Source organism: Scyliorhinus torazame, chromosome 4, assembly GCF_047496885.1.
Source record: "Scyliorhinus torazame isolate Kashiwa2021f chromosome 4, sScyTor2.1, whole genome shotgun sequence".
NCBI classification, from domain to species: domain Eukaryota; kingdom Metazoa; phylum Chordata; class Chondrichthyes; order Carcharhiniformes; family Scyliorhinidae; genus Scyliorhinus; species Scyliorhinus torazame.
The window spans coordinates 268,311,724-268,331,534 of record NC_092710.1 but is presented as its reverse complement, the minus strand read 5'-3'; the positions used below and the strand labels follow the sequence as shown (position 1 = coordinate 268,331,534).

General features: G+C 49.1%; 1 protein-coding gene across 3 annotated transcripts in view; it reads right to left on the bottom strand.

Annotated features, from left to right (window-relative positions):
• Nucleotides 1-19,811, bottom strand: part of rngtt (RNA guanylyltransferase and 5'-phosphatase) — a 520,247-nt gene that overhangs the window by 196,658 nt on the left and 303,778 nt on the right. For all 3 annotated transcript variants that reach the window (XM_072499776.1, XM_072499775.1, XM_072499777.1), the window contains one exon: nucleotides 14,563-14,631. In XM_072499776.1, the coding sequence (XP_072355877.1) occupies nucleotides 14,563-14,631 (69 nt within the window). The remainder of the gene's footprint in view (nucleotides 1-14,562; nucleotides 14,632-19,811) is intronic.

The following is a 19,811-nucleotide window of genomic DNA, read 5'->3' as shown; positions in this document are numbered from 1 at the left end:
AAAGCCTCGATTACTCTCTACTCTCGTCTCAATTGATAGTGCATCAATTTATTAAGCAGAGATTTTACAGCGATGGACCTACACATCAAGCCAATCGCCTGCAGCTACACCCTCAAGCAGACAACGCCACGTCGGCCTACGACCACTGGCTAGCTTGCTTTGAAGCCTACATGGGATCAGCGACAGAACAACCCTCAGAAGCACAGAAACTCCAGATCCTGTACACACGGTTGAGCTCCGATATTTTTCCATTTATCCGGGACGCGCCCAACTACACTGAGGCCATGGCGCTTCTGAAAGAGAACTGCACCCGGCCGATCAACAAACTCTACGCCAGGCACCTCCTGTCAACGCGGCAACAACTCCCCGGGGAGTCATTGGAAGATTTCTGGCATGCCCTGGCGAGGAACTGCAATTGCCAGGCAGTTTCGGCTGTTGAACATACCAAACTCCTAATCAGGGACGCTTTTGTTACGGGCATAGGGTTGTCGTACATCCGCCAGCGCCTCTTAGAAGGGGGTACGCTCGACCTCGCGGCGACCAAGAAACTCGCGACCTCACTAACGGTAGTCTCCCGTAATGTACAAGCGTACGCCCCCGACCACACGCCGCCCCCCTCCTGGACCCCACCAGCGACCTCCCCCAGCCAACCGCAAGCCTGCGCCGCGTGGCAGCCAGCCAAACCCAGGGGGCCCCAAGTGCTATTTCTGCGGGCAGACAAAGCACCCCCGGCAGCGCTGCCCGGCGCGGAGCACAATCTGCAAGGCCTGCGGGAAGAAGGGACATTTTGCTGCGGTGTGCCAGGCCTGGACGATCGCCGCTGTAACCAGGCCCATTGTTCCTGCACCCCCCACGTGCGACCCGTGGGTGGCGCCATTTTTGTCCCCGCAACCCACATGCGGCCCGTGGGCGCCGCCAACTTCCTCACATCAGAACACGTGTGGCCCGTGGGCGGCGCCATCTTCCCCCCATCAGACCTCGTGCGGCCCGTGGGCACCATCTTGAACGCCATCTCCGGTGCCAGTTTGGACGCCACCTCAGGACCCCTGTTCGTCTGGCACCTCATCGGGCCATTCATTGCCCGCAACCGCCGCCGACCAGCCTGAGGCCCACCAACACCAGCCGCAGCTCGCCTCCATCACGCTCGACCAGTCCCGGCCACATAACCTCGCAACCGCGACAACGACGGTGAAAGTCGATGGCCACAGGACACCTTACCTTCTCGACTCGGGGAGCACGGAGAGCTTCATCCACCCCAATACGGTAAGGAGCTGCTCCCTTGCAGTACACCCCGTTACCCAACGAATCTCCCTGGCCTCTGGATCACACTCCGTGGAGATCCGGGGGTACTGCACCGCCACCCTCACCGTCCAGGGCGTAGAGTTCAGCAACTTCCGGCTCTACGTCCTCCCCAACCTCTCCGCTGCCTTGCTACTCGGCCTGGACTTCCAGTGCAACCTCCAAAGTCTAACTCTGAAATTCGGGGGGCCCCTACCACCCCTTACTGTATGCGGCTTCACGACCCTGTTTGCAAACCTCACCCCGGATTGCAAACCCGTCGCCACCAGGAGCAGACGGTACAGTACCCAGGACAGGACCATCATCAGATCAGAGGTCCAGTGGCTACTGCGGGAAGGCATCATCGAGGCCAGCAAAAGCCCCTGGAGAGCCCAAGTGGTAGTTGTAAAGACTAGGGGGAAACACAGGATGGTCATTGACTACAGTCAGACCATCAATCGGTACACGCAGCTTGACACGTACCCTCTCCTACGCATATCTGATATGGTCAATCAGATTCACAGTATCGGGTATTGTCTACAGTGGACCTGAAATCTGCCTACCACCAGCTCCCCATCCGCAAGACGGACCGCCAATACACTGCCTCCGAAGCAGACGGCCGCCTTTACCACTTCTTTAGGGTTCCCTTCGGCGTCACTAATGGGGTCTCGGTCTTCCAACGGGAGATGGACCGAATGGTTGACCAGTACGGACTGCGGGCCACCTTCCCGTACCTGGATAACGTCACCATCTGCGGCCACAACAAGCAGGACCACGACGCTAACCTTTCCAAATTTCTCCACACCGCCAAACTCCTGAACCTTACGTATAACAAGGAGAAGTGCGTGTTCAGCACCAACCGCTTAGCCATCCTTGGCTATGTGGTGCAAAATGGAGTTCTAGGGCCCGACCCCGACCGTATGCGCCCCCTCATGGAACTCCCCCTCCCCCACTGCCCCAAGGCCCTCAAACTATGCCTGGGGTTCTTCTCATACTATGCCCAGTGGGTCCCTAACTATGCGGACAAGGCCCGCCCACTCATTCACTCCAGTTTTCCCCGACAGCCGAGGCTCACCAGGCCTTCAACCATATCAAGGCCGACATCGCCAAGGCCACGATGCGCGCGGTTGACGAGACCCTCCCCTTTCAAGTTGAGAGTGATGCATCAGACATCGCTCTGGCCGCCACCCTCAACCAGGCAGGCAGACCCGTGGCATTCTTTTCCCGCACTCTCCACGCCTCCTGAAATTCGGCACTCCTCCGTCGAAAAGGAGGCCCAAGCCATCGTAGAAGCTGTGCGGCATTGGAGTCATTACCTGGCCGGCAGGAGATTCACTCTCCTCACTGACCAACGGTCGGTTGCCTTCATGCTCAGTAACACTCAGCAGGGCAAGATCAAAAATTATAAAATCTTGAGGTGGAGGATTGAGCTCTCCACCTACAATTACGAGATTTTGTATCGCCCCGTTAAGCTCAACGAGCCCCCGATGCCCTATCTCGAGGTACGTGTGCCAGTGCACAAGGGGACCGAATCCAGGCCCTACACGGTGGTCTCTGTCACCCAGGGGTCACCCGGTTCTTTCACTTCATAAAGGCCCGCAACCTACCCTACTCCATTGCGGAAGTCAGGGCGGTCACCAAAGTCTGCCAGGTCTGCGCGGAGTGCAAACCGCACTTCTACCGGCCAGACCGAGCGCACCTGGTGAAGGCCTCCCATCCCTTTGAACGCCTCAGCATGGATTTCAAAGGGCCCCTCCCCTCCTCCGACCGAAACACGTACTTCCTTAACGTGGTCGATGAATACTCCAGATTCCCCTTCGCCATCCCATGCCCCGATATGACGTCTGCCACAATCATCAAAGCCCTCAATAGCATCTTCACCCTGTTCGGTTTCCCCGCTTACGTCCACAGCGACCGGGGATCCTCCTTTATGAGTGATGAAGTCTTGTCATTTTTAATAAGAAATTTGGTCCTGCGATGGCATGCTGACGTCAAGAGGCGGTGGTACTGGGACAGTGCGCTGACGTTAGGACGTGACGGTACAGGGATAGCACACTAACGTCAGCAGGTGTCATTCTGCCCTGCTGGGCATCAGGTCTCTGCAATGCCGGATCTGCCTGTGGGGGCATGCTTGCGGATGGCATTCTCTTTTTTTAAACAACTCATGGTGTCCCGTGAGTTTTATTTGTAAAGACTGATAACTTATAATACATCATTTCCATGACATGACGGCAGAAGTTTCAAACATTCACACAAATTTCACATGTTAGTCCTTAAATTCTACTTGCCCTGCCCCAGAGGAGAACCACACACCATTTATTTTCTGTGATAGCTGGTGGTGGCTTCTTCTTGGATCTCAGTTTGAAGAACTTGCTGCAATCCCTGTATATATATATATATACATATATATAGCTGTGACGGTGTAGGCATTGAAGTACTTGGGGAAGCCAGTGAACTGGTGCTGACTGCCAGCATCGTGACTCGTCATTCTCAACCCTCACACAAACTTCACTCGGCTGCTCTCTGTGTCCTTCACAGGCCCCGAGCTCCAACAGTCCCACCACCAGAAGTATCATTCAGTCTCCTCCTATTGGTCAGCGGAGCAATTAGACGTCACAAGTGAAGTTAGGAAAGCTAAGCACCCATTGGGTGGCAGTCGGATCAAGCGAGGCAAAATGTTGCGGCTACTGGCAGACTCAGCTGGCATTCTCAACCTAAAAGCCGGTCGCAGCTGTTGATCGTTTTTCCTGCGATCGGGAGTGCCAACTGCTGCAGTCGGTTGTAGGCACACCCACAGTGCTGTTTGTAGAAGGGTGCCAATAAAGTTGGATACTTTGTCCTTGATAGTCAGCTCATTGAGTGTTGTTGGACCTGCTATCATCCAGACAAGTGCTGAGTATTCCATCACACTCCTGACTTGTGTCTTTGAGATGGTGGACAGGCTTTGGGGAGTCAGGGAGGTGAGTTACTCGCCACAGAATCCCCAATCTATGACCTGCATTTATAGCCAAATTATATTTAGGATTAGTCCAGTTAAGTTTCAAGTCATTGGTAATCCCCCCAGAATGTTGATTCAAAGATGGTAATGCAGTTGAATGTCAAGAGAAAATGGTTAGATTCTCTCTTGTTGGAGATGGTCATTGACTGGCACTTGTGTGACATGCAAGTTGAAAGCAGTACTCTGACTTAATCAGAGTGACTGCTGAGAAGGATAATTCAGAAAATTAAATGGGTCAGATCAGCTCCTACTCTCCATCCAGAACAGGATTGGATGCTGCTTAACCTTCGCCATGGCATGACCTATTGGGAGTTGCTGGCTATTGGATGGCTAGGCAGCCTTCTATCGATCCTGAGGTATTATTGGTCGAGCTGGAGAAGCTGACAATCTCCCCATTGGATTGTTTCCTTGGTCACAAACCCAGTATTTACAAAACATATTATGTAACATTTTAGCAGGCAACCAATAAGCAGTAATCAGGAAAGTGAAGGATAGAGAAAAATCAAAAAGCACTTGCACACTGCCTTTTGCTAACCTTTTAAAACATTCTTTCATTGGATGTGTGTGGGGGGGGGGGTGTCATTGGAAAGTCCAGCATTTGTTGCTATTCTTTAACCTTGAACTGAGTGGCTTGCTGGAGCATTTCAGAGGGCAGTTAAGAGTCAAGCACATTGCTGTGGATCTGAAATCACATGTAGACTGGACCAGGCAAGGATAGCAGTTTTCCTTCCCTAAAGGACTTTAGTGAACCAGAGGGGTCTTTATGGCAATCGATGCAAGTTTAATCGCCACCATTACTGAGACTAGTTTTCAATTCAAAATTTTATTAATTGAATATAAATTCCACCAGCTGCCATGGTAGGATTTGAACCCATGTTCCCAGAGCATCTGGATTGCCAGTTCAGTGACATTGCCATTACATAGGAGCTAGGAGCAGAAGTAGGCAATTCAGCCTTTCAAGCCTGCTCCGCCATTCAATCAGATCAAGGCTGATATCTTCCTGGTCTCAAATCCACCGACCTGCCTGTTCCACATATCCCTTTTACCTGTTTTTTTTTTTTTTTTTTTTAAATCAGAAATGAATGCCGTTTTCTTCACTGTGACCCCTGGAAGTCAAGAGTGTACCACCTCCAAAATTACAGGCATAAACCGTGGCTCCCGGTTGGAAATTCCGCCCTGGCACACAACGGTGATGATAGCGTCACTGCGAGTCCTGCTGCTGCTCTACTTTTCCCGTCCAGATTTGATAAAGGCAGGCTTAATCGTGTTCTGAGGCGTCAGCCCATCAGCAGCTCCGCTGGTGCCATCCCGCAGTCCAATAGTTATAAAGGAATCTTGCCAGCCGCGTGTCCAGGGAGCCAGTGATCTGCTTCTGCATGCCTCTCAAATGTCTGAACCACCCATTTGGCCAGGCCTAGCATACATACAAATAAATGTATGAAACAACAAATGCATATGCCATGTGAATGGCAATTGAGACCACATACCCAACAATTGCATAGGCTTATTTTTTGTTTATTAAAAGTTTTTCTGAAATCATTTTTTCCACGTGACTAAAGTCTGTTCTGTCATTCAATAAAATCTTAGATGATCTGATTGTGGTCCTAACTCCACTCTCCTGCACGTTCCCAATAACTCTCAATTCCCTTGCCAATGAAAAATCTGTCGAATTCAGCCTTGAATATATTGAATGAACTAGCCTCCATTGCTCTGAGGAAACAAATTCTCAAAACTGAATACACTGATAAGACAAAATTCCTCCTCACCGAATTAAATGAGGACCCCCTCCGGGCAGCACGGTCGCATTGTGGATAGCACAATTGCTTCACAGCTCCAGGGTCCCAGGTTCGATTCCAGCTTGGGTCACTGTCTGTGCGGAGTCCGCACATCCTCCCCGTGCCTGCGTGGGTTTCCTCCGGGTGCTCTGGTTTCCTCCCACAGTCCAAAGATGTGCAGGTTAGGTGGATTGGCCATGATAAATTGCCCTTAGTGTCCAAAATTGCCCTCAGTGTTGGGTGGGGTTACTGGGTTATGGAGATAGGGTGGAGGTGTTGACCTTGGGTAGGGTGCTCTTTCCAAGAGCCGGTGCAGACTCAATGGGCCAAATGGCCTCCTTCTGCACTGTAAATTCTATGATAATCTATGATAAACTGTGCCCCTAGTTCCAGATTTCCTCCACACATCAAACACCCTCTCAGTATCTAACCAGTCAAGCCCCTCAGAATCTTACATGTTTCAATAGCACTAAACTGTAGGCCCAACCTGCTCAATCTTTCTTCATGCCAACTCCTTCATTCCAAGAGTCCATTTAGTGAACATTCTTTGGACTGCTTCAAATGCAATAAGGAGACCATAACTGCACACAGTTCTCCAGGTGTGATCTCACCAATTCCCTGTACAATTATAGCAAGACTTCTCTGCTTTTACACTGGCAAATTTTATTTTCTCCAGCCTGAGAAATTCCGCCAGGTCGGACTGCCAGTCTCCAGCTTTGGGTGGTGCTGCTGATCGCCAGCTGAGCAGGATCTCCAGCGGGGATCAGTGAGGCAAAGGCTAGGGCGTCGGCCACCCTCCATGAAGAGTTCTGGCTGATCTGAAACCCCAATGATTGTCACTTTTGGGCATGGCGCCACCCTCGCTCCCACAATCCTGACCATTGCTCAAAGAAGGTCGTCCAGTACCCAACAAGTCTGGGGCAAGACCAGAACATGTGGGTGTGGATGGCCAGGCCTCCCTGGCACCATTCGCATTTGTCCTCCATCTCCGGAAAGAACCCACTCATTCGAGTTCTGGTTAGGTGTGCTCCATGCACCACCTTTAGCTGTGTAGGCTCAGCCCTGACCTCTAAGTGCACAAGTTCACCCTGTGCAGTACTTCAATCCAGAGTCCACCCTTATCCACGCCTAGGTCCTCCTCCCATTTTTTCCTTGTCTTGTCCAGGGGGCAGTGTAACTCCTCCAATAGTCGCCCTTACAGGTCCGCACAGTTTCCCTTCCCTAGGTAGCCTGTGTCCAGCGGTTCTTCCACTTTCGAGTATCCTGGTATCTCGGCGTACGGAGGAAGTTTTCACCTGAACGTATCTCAGTTCATTTCCTCTTGGAAACTGGAACCTCTTCATGAATTCCCCCAGGATCGCTACTCTATCGTTCTTCAACATGTCCCTAACTGTCAGTGTCCCCTCATCCTGCCTCCACCTTTTGAAGGGACATCCATTATTGCGGGAGTAAATCTGTGGTTGTTGTAGATGGGGACCATGGTGAACATTTTGGTTAGGCTGAAGTGCTGCCTCATTTGGTACCACATCCAGAGCGTGGCTACTACCACTCGGCTACTCGATTGTTTGGCCGTGGGGGGGGGGGGGGGGAAATGGGGGAATGGGAGAGCAGCTCTGGTTGGGGCTCGGAGGGACGTTCCTATACAGGAACTCTCCTCCGCCTTCACCCTTTCTGCCGTGTCCGTTCAGTGGTAGAACTGTAGGTTCGGGAGGGCCGGGCCTCCCACTTTTTTTTTCCTTTGGAGGATCTACTTTTGGATCCTCGGGTTCTTCCCCTACCCCACATAAGCCATGATTAGTTTGTCGACTGCAATGAAAAAGGCCTTGGGCATGTAGATCAGGATCTAAACAGGAAGAGGAATCTGGGCAGCATGTTGATTTTGACTGTCTGTATTCTCCCTGCTAGGGAACTTGGGAGAGGGTCCCACCCTTGCAGATCCCTCTCGTATTCCTCCCATGACTTGTCAGATTCCATTTCTGGACCCGTGTCTAATTGTGGGATATTTGGATCTCCAGGTAGCGGAATTTGGTCTGGGCTTGCTTGATCGGCCGTCTTCCCAGCTCTGTCCCTCCCCCTTGCGAGTTCACAGGAAAGAGCTCGCTCTTGCTCAGGTTAAGCTTGTAACTCGAGAAGGACCAAACTCCCTTAGGAATTTCTTTACCCCTTCCATGCTGGTCTGGGGATTTGAGACGTAGAGGAGCAGGTCATCAGCATAGAGTGAGATGCTATGCTCTCTGCCCCTCCTTGGATACTTCTCCACCCTTTTGCAGTTCTGTGGGCGATCGGCAATGGCTCAATTGCCAGAGCAAACAGCAGCGGGGATAGCGGGCATCCTTGTCTCTGTGCAGCCGAAGTATTTAGAGTTGGTGCTGTTTGTCGATACGCTTGCCACGGGGGGGACTGTACAGTCGTTTCACCTAAGAACATAAAACATACAGTGCAGAAGGAGGCCATTCAGCCCATCGAGTCTGCACCGATCCATCCAAACCCTCACTTCCACCCTATCCCCGTAACCCAATAACCTCTCCTAACCTCTAAGGGCAATTTATCATGGCCAATCCACCTAACCTGCACGTCTTTGGACTGTGGGAGGAAACCGGAGCACCCGGAGGAAACCCACGCAGACACGTGCGGACAACGCACAGTGACCCAGCGGGGAATCGAACCTGGGACCCTGGCACTGTGAAGCCACAGTGCTATGCACTTGTGCTACCGTGCAAGGTACAAGGTGAACCCTTGTCGAACCCAAACCATTCCAATACCTCTATGAGGTACTTCCATTCGGCTCTGTCAAAGGCTTTTTCTGCGTCCAGGAAGATGATCACTTCTGGTGTTCTCTCCCCGGATGGGGTCATTACCCCGTCCAACAGGCGCCTGATATTCGATCTTAGCTGCCAACCCTTGGCAAAGCCCGTCTGGCCCTCTGCCGCTACCTCAGACACGCAGCTGTCCAGCCAACTCGCCAGGGCCTTTGCCAGAATCTTTTAATCTAGGTTGAGTAGCGAGATGGGCCTGTAGAACCCGCACTCAGTCGGGTCTTTGTCCTTTTTGGGTACCAGCGATATTGACGCTTGTGCCAGTGTTGGTGCAGGGCGCCCCTAACTAGCGGGTCTGCGAATATATCCCGCAGGTGCAGTGCCAATGCTTGCACAAATGTTTTGCAGAAGTCCCGACGGGTCCCAGTGCCTTCCCCGCCCGCATGCAGTTGATACTCTCCATGACTTCTTCCAGTTCTAATGGCGCTTCCAGGCCCCATCTCTTTTCTTCCCCCACAACCAGCATGACCAGTCCATCGAGGAACTGCTTCACCCCCGAGTTCCCCTCGGAGGGCTTGGAGGTATATAGCCCCCGGTAGAAAGCTGCGGTGGCTTCGTTGAGCCTTCCTCGCGTGGCAACTAGCCTACCGCTACCTTCCCTAACCTGAGCTATTTCCTTTGTGGCTGCCCGTTTTCTCAGCTGGTGAGCCAGCAGGTGGCTGGCTTTGTCTCAATGTTCGTAAAAGATCCCCTGTGTCTGCTGGAACTGGTGCACTGCTTTCCCAATGGAGAGCAGGTCAAAGATAATCTGTAGCTTTTTTACCTCCGCCAGTAATTCAAAGGTCAGGGTCGAGGAATGCTGCCGATCCACATCCAGTATGGAGTCAACCAGCTGTTGCATGGCCGCCCTCTCCTTCCTACCTTTGCACGCCTTGTATGCAATAACTTCCCCTCTTATCACCACCTTCAGTGCCTTCCAGATCGTGGAGGGTGAGGCCTCCCCATTCTGGATGTTGGTAATGTACCCGTCTATGGCTTGTAATATCCCCTGGAGGGTCATGCCCTGCCTTAATGGAGGGGGCATTATGCCCAGCCCGTCTCCACCTTCACATCCACATAGTGTGAAGCGTGGTCAGAGATTACGATTGCGGAGTACTCCACTCCTACTACCCCTACTTTCCACACGACAAGAAAGTCGATCCTAGTACGTACCTTGTGTGCACCTGGGAGAAGAAGAACTTCTTCTCCCCATGGGTCCACTGCCAGGTTTGATTCATTCCCCAACTTGGGGTTTGATCTGTCTGTCCTTGGGTCCTGTATACAGTTTAGGTCCCCCTCCCATGATGAGTCGGAGTGTGTCTATATTGGGGATTTCCACATTAATTTTCTTCATGAATTCCATGTCATTCCAGTTAGGGGTGCACATATTTACAAGGACCACTGGTGCTCCTTCCATGGCACCACTAACCATGACATACTGTACCCTTGATCCATAACCGTCCTCATCGCTGTCCTCTCACTGAACAGAATGGCCAACCCCCTAGCCCTCATCCTGTAGCACGAATGGTAAGTCTGTCCCACCCAGCCCTTTCCTACCCGTAGTTGATCCTTCTCCTTCAGGGGGGGGGGGTCTCCTGGAGGAAGAACATGTCAGTTCCCAAGACTTTTCAGATGGGCAAAGACTCTGGAAATTTTCACCGGGACGTTAAGTGCCCTGATGTTCCACGAAACTTACGTTGTGGATGTGCCCTAGCACTCCAGTTTCCCTTTATTTAGGGGCCCTCCAAAATGGCTGTTTTCATTGCCATTGTTTACGTTGTCACCGTGTTTGATCTGTCGTAGCCAGCCTTATACCCCTCAACTATTCCCCTAGGCCTATCTCTCCTTTCCCCCACCCCAGCTGTTCCCCCTCCGTTTCCAACCTCCTGATTTTCCCCCCCATCTAGAGCTTCCTCCCCCTCACCCTCCCAGGCACTCTCTCTCCCTGGGGAGTTGTGCTGTGGTCCTCCCCTTGCTCATACTTCTCTGCACTAGCTCACCCACTAGTATGGCGTTATCCCCCTTCCCCCCCATGTCGATCCTCACCTTCCCTCAACTGTTGTGTTTCTCTTCACTTTCCCCCTCCTACTGCTCTCATGCCCTCTGTTCTGAGACTCATTGTCAGATTGAAGAAGAGAGGGATCAGTCCCACGCAAATAGTCTCTCCTTCTGTTTTGACCGATGAGACTAGAGATGTGGATCATTGCTGGTGTTGCCTTCGCAGCTTTGTGCACAAATTTGTCTGTTTCTGCCGGTGCGATGAAATAGTACTTGTTATCCTGCAAAGTTTGGCAGGGTACAGCATCCCGAACCGCACATTGTTCTTGTAAAGGGCCGCTTTGGCTGTGTTAAACTCCGCCCGGTACTTGGCCAAGTCTGCCCCAAGTCCTGGTATACACGGATCGAGTGTCCCTCCCATTTACAGGACCGTGCATCTCTTGCCGAATTTCAGGATCTTTTCCCGATGCAGTTATTTCATGTTAGGATTACTCTTACCTGAAGGATACTTTACTATTATTTAGTTATTAACCCTATCTCAATGCATATGACCAGATCTAAAATATTGGACAACACTTCTATTGATTCATCTAATAGGAGTCGTTTATGGGAATACGTTTTGCAACTTAAACAACATCAAATTTAGTTAAACACTAGTTTGTATAGTTTTGCTGATTAGCGAGGCACCCAAGTAGATGACTTAATCAGCTCACAAATCTTCAAGCATATTATACATTACAACAATTTTATGACAATTAGTGGTTGACATTTTTGCTTTTCAAGGAATTTTAGTTCACCTTTGCTTGAATATTTTATCCATGTTTTTAAAAAACGTTCAGCATTATTTTATTAAAACGTTGCTACTGTTCACAGGGGAGAAAACTGCCTCAGAACAACGTAGCTTTAAGAATTTCTCATCCTGCACCAAATTATTTCCCTTCATTTTATGTGACATCTCATTGTGAAGAGCACCGTTATTGTTTATCAGTGAAAAAGGCAGCATTAAGATTCTGACAAATAGCAAGAGCATTTAAATTGTCTTCATGTAAACACTAAAGCTGCTTTCAGGCATGTCAGAGCAGAGACACAACGTGGGAGCTAATTCTTTGACGTAGAGGTTGAGTTCAAGCAATGAGTAAAATCATAGCCACATTGACGGAAGTGGCCTCCCTTATTCATTCAGTATCCTCTTTCGAACAGAGAAAAAGATGGTTATAGGAGACAGCGGAAGGTAGTCTGAGGATGTGGATCATCAGGCAACCAACAGCAATGGGCAGCACGGTAGCATTGTGGATAGCACAATTGTTTCACAGCTCCAGGGTCCCAGGTTCGATTCCGGCTTGGGTCACTGTCTGTGCGGAGTCTGCACATCCTCCCCGTGTGTGCGTGGGTTTCCTCCGGGTGCTCCGGTTTCCTCCCACAATCCAAAGATGTGCAGGTTAGGTGGATTGGCCATGATAAATTGCCCTTCGTGTCCAAAATTGCCCTTAGTGTTGTGTGGGGTTACTGGGTTATGGGGATAGGGTGGAGGTGTTGACCTTGGGTGGGGTGCTCTTTCCAAGAGCCGGTGCAGACTCGATGGGCCGAATGGCCTCCTTCTGCACTGTAAATTCTATGATCTATGATCTAATAGCTCACTTACCCAGTGTCGTATAAAAAACAGACTTCCATCCTTTAGTGAAAACATGTCTTCTTTCAGACAGTCCTTCTGGATCAAGAATGACTTGCTTCCACTCATGTACAATGGGTTCAGAGACAGCTGATAAGACCAATACGTGAACTGCAGACTCTGCAGGACAGGTGGTTCTTGGGGAGTCTGGGTAAATGAGTTGTTTGGAGGTTTACGCAATTTGTCCAATGCCTCAACTTCACATCTGCATGTTTCTGACCACGTTTCCCAATGTGTTGCCTTCCTGAATAAACCTTTGGCATTTAGGTCGAGTCATAAGGCAGGACCTTCCATGAGTCAGCTAGCATGTTCGACCTCTTCAGAGATGCTTGAGGGACATTGTTAAAGTCTTTCCACTGTCCTGAGCGTTTCGTGCCATAACCAGGTTCAGAGTTGAGCAGTTGCTTTGGGAATCTAGTGTCAGTCATACAAATGGATGCCCTATTCAAAGGAGCTGGTTTTGAGTGATCAGCACCTCAATGCTGGGCAGGTTGTCTTGGAAGAGGACGTTGCATTTGGACTGCCTTTCTTACCACCTGATTTGAAAGGTATTGTAAGGTACTGCTGTAGTAGTCTCCTATGTGCTTTGAAGTACCCACTTCTCTGAAATACATAGGGATCACTGCTGCCTGGTAAACCATGACTTTAGTCTCGGGTATGAGATCTTAGTCCTCAAATACTCTTTTCATTAGCCAGCCAAAGATTGCGCGGAGGAGACAATGAATTTAGTTGTCTTCGTCAAGAGGAGGCTCCCAAGATATAGAAGAAGGTTCACATTTTCCAGGATCTCATTATTGATCTTAACCGGCAGCTGGTTGGCAAGCATAGACAATGCTCCAGGTTACGATGCTACAGTTGGCCTCAAGAGGAATGCTTTGCATGTTGCATCGAGAAATGGGGGGAAATTACACAAAGGAGTGGTTTCTATGTTTCCTGATGGCTCTACGTTGCTTGTAACCATACTCCCAAATTAAATAAATGCCTGAACTGACAAAAACATTCCTTGTGCGTATTTATGCAAGAAGCCAATAATATGCACAAATTATCAAGTGGTACACCTAGCCAAGAGAATAAAAATTCTTTTGCATCACCATTTCCCCACTCTAATGGCAACTTGGTCTCAGTTCCCAATTTAGCTCAACGCATTAAGTTGCAAAATATCTCAGTAACGTTACCATATTACGGTTCAATGCATTAAAATTGAGAGTCCTGACAACAGTATTGAAAAAGATTCTATCAGAAGCTAAAGGCAGATTATAATAAAAGGCTTCTTTGCACAAAATGTGGCAATGCCACTCAATGACTGACTGCTTTTCCTCTGCTTGTAGGAAGCAAGCCAAGAAGCTCTTAGTCTGATGCAATGGTAGGACTTTCACCTTAGGATCAGGAAGTCTTAGGTTCAAGTGACATTCCAAAATTGCAACACAAACTAGGTTAAACTTCAATGTAGTTTATTGGGAAAGAGTGGTACTGCATGTCCGAGGTACCATTTCTCTGCTGAGACATTAAACTGCTCACCAGTCTGCGTTCCGCCTGCAGGCTCACTCCTCTCTGCTCTTCTCCCCGAAAGGCACGTGGAGCTAGTCTGCAATTCTCAAGTTTATTGAAGTGTTTTCCCCCACCTGTGTTCCTCCCACAAGTTCATTACTCTCCTGGAAGATAAGAGGAGTAAGGTCGCATGCCTCAGGCTTTATTTATTTTCGCCGCGGTCTGTGTTCCTCACGCAGGTCGACTCCCCTCCTGGAAGGCAAGTGATGAGTAGTAGCTCCTATTCTTTGCATATATGAGGCAACTGGGTGAATTCCAGTGATTAGTATGTATAAATATCTGAATTTGTTTGAGATAGTGGATGGAAAATAGGATTGGAGTTTACTGCTCAGTCAAGGAGCCAACCATGCGTGATTATTTGAATGGCCTTCTTCTGTGCTGTGTAATTCTCTGATTGCAAGGAGGTTGGCAGTATCACACAAGATATTTAATCTAATCTTTTTATAATAATAAAACATCAGTAATAAAGAATGAACACACATACACCCAAATTAGTCTTACCCCAGTTGGTTGAAAAATCAGTCCATCCACTTCATGGCTGACTTCACGAGCAAAACTTCCTTCCAGCAGCTAAATTAAAAATTGAACAATTGAATGAATGGATATAATCTCAACAACTGAACCGACTGGCAAAGAACTGAAAAAGTTATTCAAGCTGCAATTTTCACAGTCGACACAAATCTGATGACATTTTAACTTGACAACAGTTACTGAAGGACAACTGAAAAATGTTAGTTTAAAATAAAATTAATAATTTCCTCCTTTATCAAGGTACGGTAAATTATCGTCATGGTTTCTTTCATTGCCTACCTTGACTACAGTTGTGGGATAAATCTGGTCCTCTTGGACGAGCAGTGGAAAATTTACCCATGGTGATAACGTGCACAGGTTTAGCTGGTTCAAGCGCAGCAAGTCTGGATAAGGATTCCCAAGTCCTGGCAACATGGTGGTGTAGCCACTCCCAGCCATGTTTTTCATTGGGACGTAGGCAAAATGTCTCGCTCTCTTCCACTACCCGCTCATTCATGGCCAACACCATCTCGCCAGCATGCCAATGACCAACCCACCCCCGCATGCCTTCCCCTTCCCCATCTCTCCCTCCCTTGCTGGTGTCAGCAATTAAGAATATTTACATTCTATAATTGTCAACAAAATACAGAGGAGGTAATTCATGTTTGCTGCAAAATTCAACTGGTCAATTTCCAAAATTAAAAGGTTAGGATGAGGCACAATTAGGGTGGTGTCATGGAATTGTCACTAGACTAATAATCCAGAGACCCAGGGAGGGGGGTGGCACAGTGGTTAGCACTGCTTACTCAATGCGCCAGGGACCCAGATTCAATTCCGACCTCAGGTGACTGCGTGTGTGGAGTTTGCACATACTCCCCGTGCCTGCAATGGTTTTTCCAGGTGCTTCGATTTCCTCCCACAGTCCAAAGATGTGCAAGTTAGGTGGATTGACCATGCTAAATTGCTCCTTAGTGTCCAAATGTTAGGTGGGGTTATGGGGATAGGACGGGGGGATTGGGCCTAGGCAAGTGCTCTTTCAGAGGGTTGGTGCAGACTCGGTCGGCTGAATGGCCTCCACTTTAGGGGTTCTACGATTGCTCTGGAACCAGGGTTCGAATCCCACTACGGCAGATGGTGAACTTTGAATGGAATAAAAATCTGGAATTAAGAATTATAATGATGACCATGAACCAATGTTGCCTGATGAGCTAGAGATTAAGATGAAACTGAAAAGTGCGCTTACGAGAGATGTCAGGTGGACATGAACATTTCAGACGGGAGTTAAAAAAGCAAATCAAACAGGTCACAATCTCGCTGATTCTGAAGCGGGATAAGGATCCGGAACTGTGTGGGTCCTACAGGCCGATATCCCTATTGAATGTGGACGCCAAACTGCTGGCCAAAATTTTGTCCTCTAGCATTGAAGATTGTGTTGCGGAGGTGATTGACGAGGACCAGACGGGGGTTCGTTAAAGGAAGGCATAGATCATAGAATTTACAGTGCAGAAGGAGGCCATTCAGCCCATCGAGTCTGCACCGGCTCTTGGAAAGAGCACCCTACCCAAGGTCAACACCGCCACCCTATCCCCATAACCCAGTAACCCCACCCAACACTAAGGGCAATTTTGGACACTAAGGGCAATTTATCATGGCCAATCCACCTAACCCGCACATCTTTGGACTGTGGGAGGAAACCGGAGCACCCGGAGGAAACCCACGCACACACGGGGAGGATGTGCAGACTCCGCACAGACAGTGACCCAAGCCGGAATCGAACCTGGGACTCTGGAGCTGTGAAGCAATTGTGCTATCCACAAGGCTACCGTGCTGCCCCTAAGGCAGTTGGAGTCCAATGTAAGAAGGTTGCTAAATGCGATCGTGATGCCTCCATAAGGTAGGGAAGTGGAGGTAGTGGTTGAAATGGACGCAGAGGAGGCTTTTGAGTAGAATGGGAATATTTGTGGGAAGTGCTGGGACGGTTCGAATTTGGACGGGGCGTTATTGACTGGGTCAGGTTGCTATATCAGGCTCCTGTGGCGAGCGTATGGACGAATAGGACGACATCAAACTATTTTAGGCTACACCGGGGGACGAGGCAGGGGTGCCCCCTCTTCCCACTGTTGCTCGCGCTAGCTATAGAGCCGCTGGCAATTGCGCTGAGAGCCTCATTTGGCTGGAAGGGGCTGGTCAGGGGGCGGAGTGGAACACAGAGTCTCGCTTTACGCAGACGACCTGCTTCTGTATGTGTCGGACCCAGTGGGGGGGGGATGGAAGAAATCATGAGGATTCTGGGGGAATTTGGCCGGTTCTCTGGGTACAAACTGAATATGGGGTAAAGCGAGATGTTTGTGATCCAGGCAAGGGGACAGGAGAGGCGAGTAGGGGAACTGCCGTTTAGAGTGGTAGGGGGAAGTTTTAGGTATCTAGGCATCCAAGTGGCACGGGAATGGGAACGGTTACACAAACTTAATCTGGCCCGTCTGGTGGACCAAATGAAGGACTATTTTCGGAGGTGGGACGCGCTCCCACTGTCACTAGCTGGAAGGGTCCAGACGGTGAAGGTGACGGTCCTTCCGAGATTCCTGTTTGTGTTCCAGTGTCACCCTATCTTTATTCCGCACTCCTTCTGTAAACGGGTTAACAAAGTTATCACGGGCTTTGTATGGGCGGGCAAGACCCCGGATTCAGCGGAGCCGGGGAGAGGACGGGCTGGCGCTGCCAAACTTCAGTTACTATTATTGGGCGGAGAATATAGCCATGATCAGGAAGGGGGGGGGGGTCCGGCATGGGAGCGTATGGAGGCAGCTTCATGCAAGGGCACCAGTTTGGGGGCGTCGATAACGGCGCCTCTGCCATTCCCGCCGGCACGGTATTCCACCAGCCCCGTGGTGGTGGCAGCCCTGAGAGTCTGGGGGCAATGGAGGAAGCATGTGGGAGCGGAGGGAGCATTGGGCTGGTCCCCAATCTGTAATAACCACCGGTTTGCCCCGGGAAGGATGGACGGGGGCTATCGGAGATGGCAGAGCGCAGGGATTGAGAGGATGGGGGATATGTTTATAGAAGGGAGCTTTCCTAGCTTGAGGGAGCTGGAGGAGAAATTCAAATTGGCGAGGGGAAACAAATTTAGGTACCTGCAGGTGCGGGACTTCCTACGTAGACAGGTCTCAATCTTCCCACTCCTACCGCTAAGGGGGATTCAGGACAGGGTAGTTTCCAGAGTGAGGGTGGGAGAAGGGAAGGTTTCCGACATCTATAATGAGCTCATGGGGTCAGAGAACACGAAGACTGAGGAGCTGAAGCGCAAATGGGAGGAGGAGTTAGGAGGAAATGAAAAATGAAATGAGAGATAGAGGTTGGTCTCTGGGCGGATGCGTTGAGTAGAATCAACGCGTCCACAACAGTGCCAGGCTCAGCCTGTTACAGTTCAAGGTCATTCACCGGGCTCACATGACAGTGGCCCGGATGAGCGGGTTCTTTGGTGTAGAAGACAGGTGTGCAAGGTGTGCAGGGGGGCCAGCGAACCATGTCCATATGTTCTGGACATTCCCAAAGCTCAGGGGATTCTGGCAGGGGTTTGCAGACGTCATGTCCACGGTGTTAAAAACAAAACTGGCACTGAGCCCGGAGGTGGTGATTTTCGGGGAGTCGGAAAATCCGGGAATCCAGGAGGAGAAAGAGGCAGACATTCTGGCCTTTGCTTCCCCGGTAGCCCAGAGACGGATGCTATTAGCTTGGAGGGACTCAAAGCCCTCGAAGTCGGAGACCTGGCTTACCGACATGGCTAGCTTTCTGTGTCTGGAGAAAATCAAGTTTGCCTTGAGAGGGTCACTGTTAGGGTTCACCCGGAGGTGGCAACCGTTCGTCGACTTCTTTGCAGAAAATTAATTGTCAGCAGAAGGGGGGGGGGGGGGGGTTAGTTTAGTTTAGAGTAGGGGGCTAATAAAGGTGGGACCTGCAACTATGTTTATAGACTTGTGTATATTGTTTATTTTGTCGTTGCTGTAAAACCACAAAATACCTGAATAAAATGTTTATTTTAAAAAAAGCAAATCAGAGAAGCAAAGAGTAGGTATGAGAAGAGAGTGGCAGCTATCATAAAAGGGAGTCCAGAAGTATTCTACAAGTATATCAACAGTGAACAGTATCAGAGATACAAATCTGTAGGTGTTCATTTCTTGATACAAGTCAAGACTAAAATGGTTTTAAACCAAAGCTGCACTTTATTCAGACCACTGACAGAATTTTCTTTTCCCAATGTCATGCACTTTTGTTGGTTTAACAAGCTAAATCCAGCACCACACATTAAACCCAGGTGTACACAATCGCTTTGGGAAGAATATTAGCAGCAAAGCATTTATCTACGGCACAGTCTCCTCCTGGAACTTTTTCTAAATCGGCTGGAAGGTGAACACAAAATTAATTGATATTTGCTGAAGCATGCTATCAGAATTCTTTGAACTGTCCCTGCCTCAAAATAATGTCTGCAAATTATTCTATGTATTCAACAATCACCAAATTCAACCTTGTGAGACATAACATGCCCTTTTAGAATTGTTCCAAGCAGTACCCTTTTGTCAGACACTAATTTTTATTTGAAAGCATGTGTCACATTTCATTTAATATGCAGTGAAGCTGGACAAAGCAGTGGTGATAAATCACAATGGTGTACCTTAAAGTCTCAGCTGAATATTAATTCTGTGGTGTTTAGCAGGCAAAAATGGCAGAAAATGATATTGGTCACAGATATTTCAGATTTATAAACATGCCCCACTCCAAGACCCTGACGTTACATATATAAATAAATAAAAGGAAACAAATTTATTTCCAAGAGTCTGGTCAACTCAATTAGTTCTTCTAAATGGAAGGAAATGAATTAAGTCTGAAGTCACAGTGCAGCAGATCTGTAGCTGTGTTCAACTGTGTGTGTATGCATGTAAACAGAGGTCTCCCTGACTACCACTCCCTATCCCCATCCCACCATCTCGGCAACGCAAGTGGACATTATAACTGTAGTTTCCTTATTGCTTTACTGCTACAAAGAAATAAAAGACAACAAAAAAATATTTATTACTCTAGCAGTTTATTCATTTGTTCAAGTTACAGCTGCATCATATTCAGTTCACAGAGGTTACAACATCCACTATGTTACATCAATTATGTACAAAATCTGTACCATGCCTTCCCCTGCAAGACAAAAAAAGAAATGGAGAGGAGATAACTGCGTGACTATTTCAATGTAA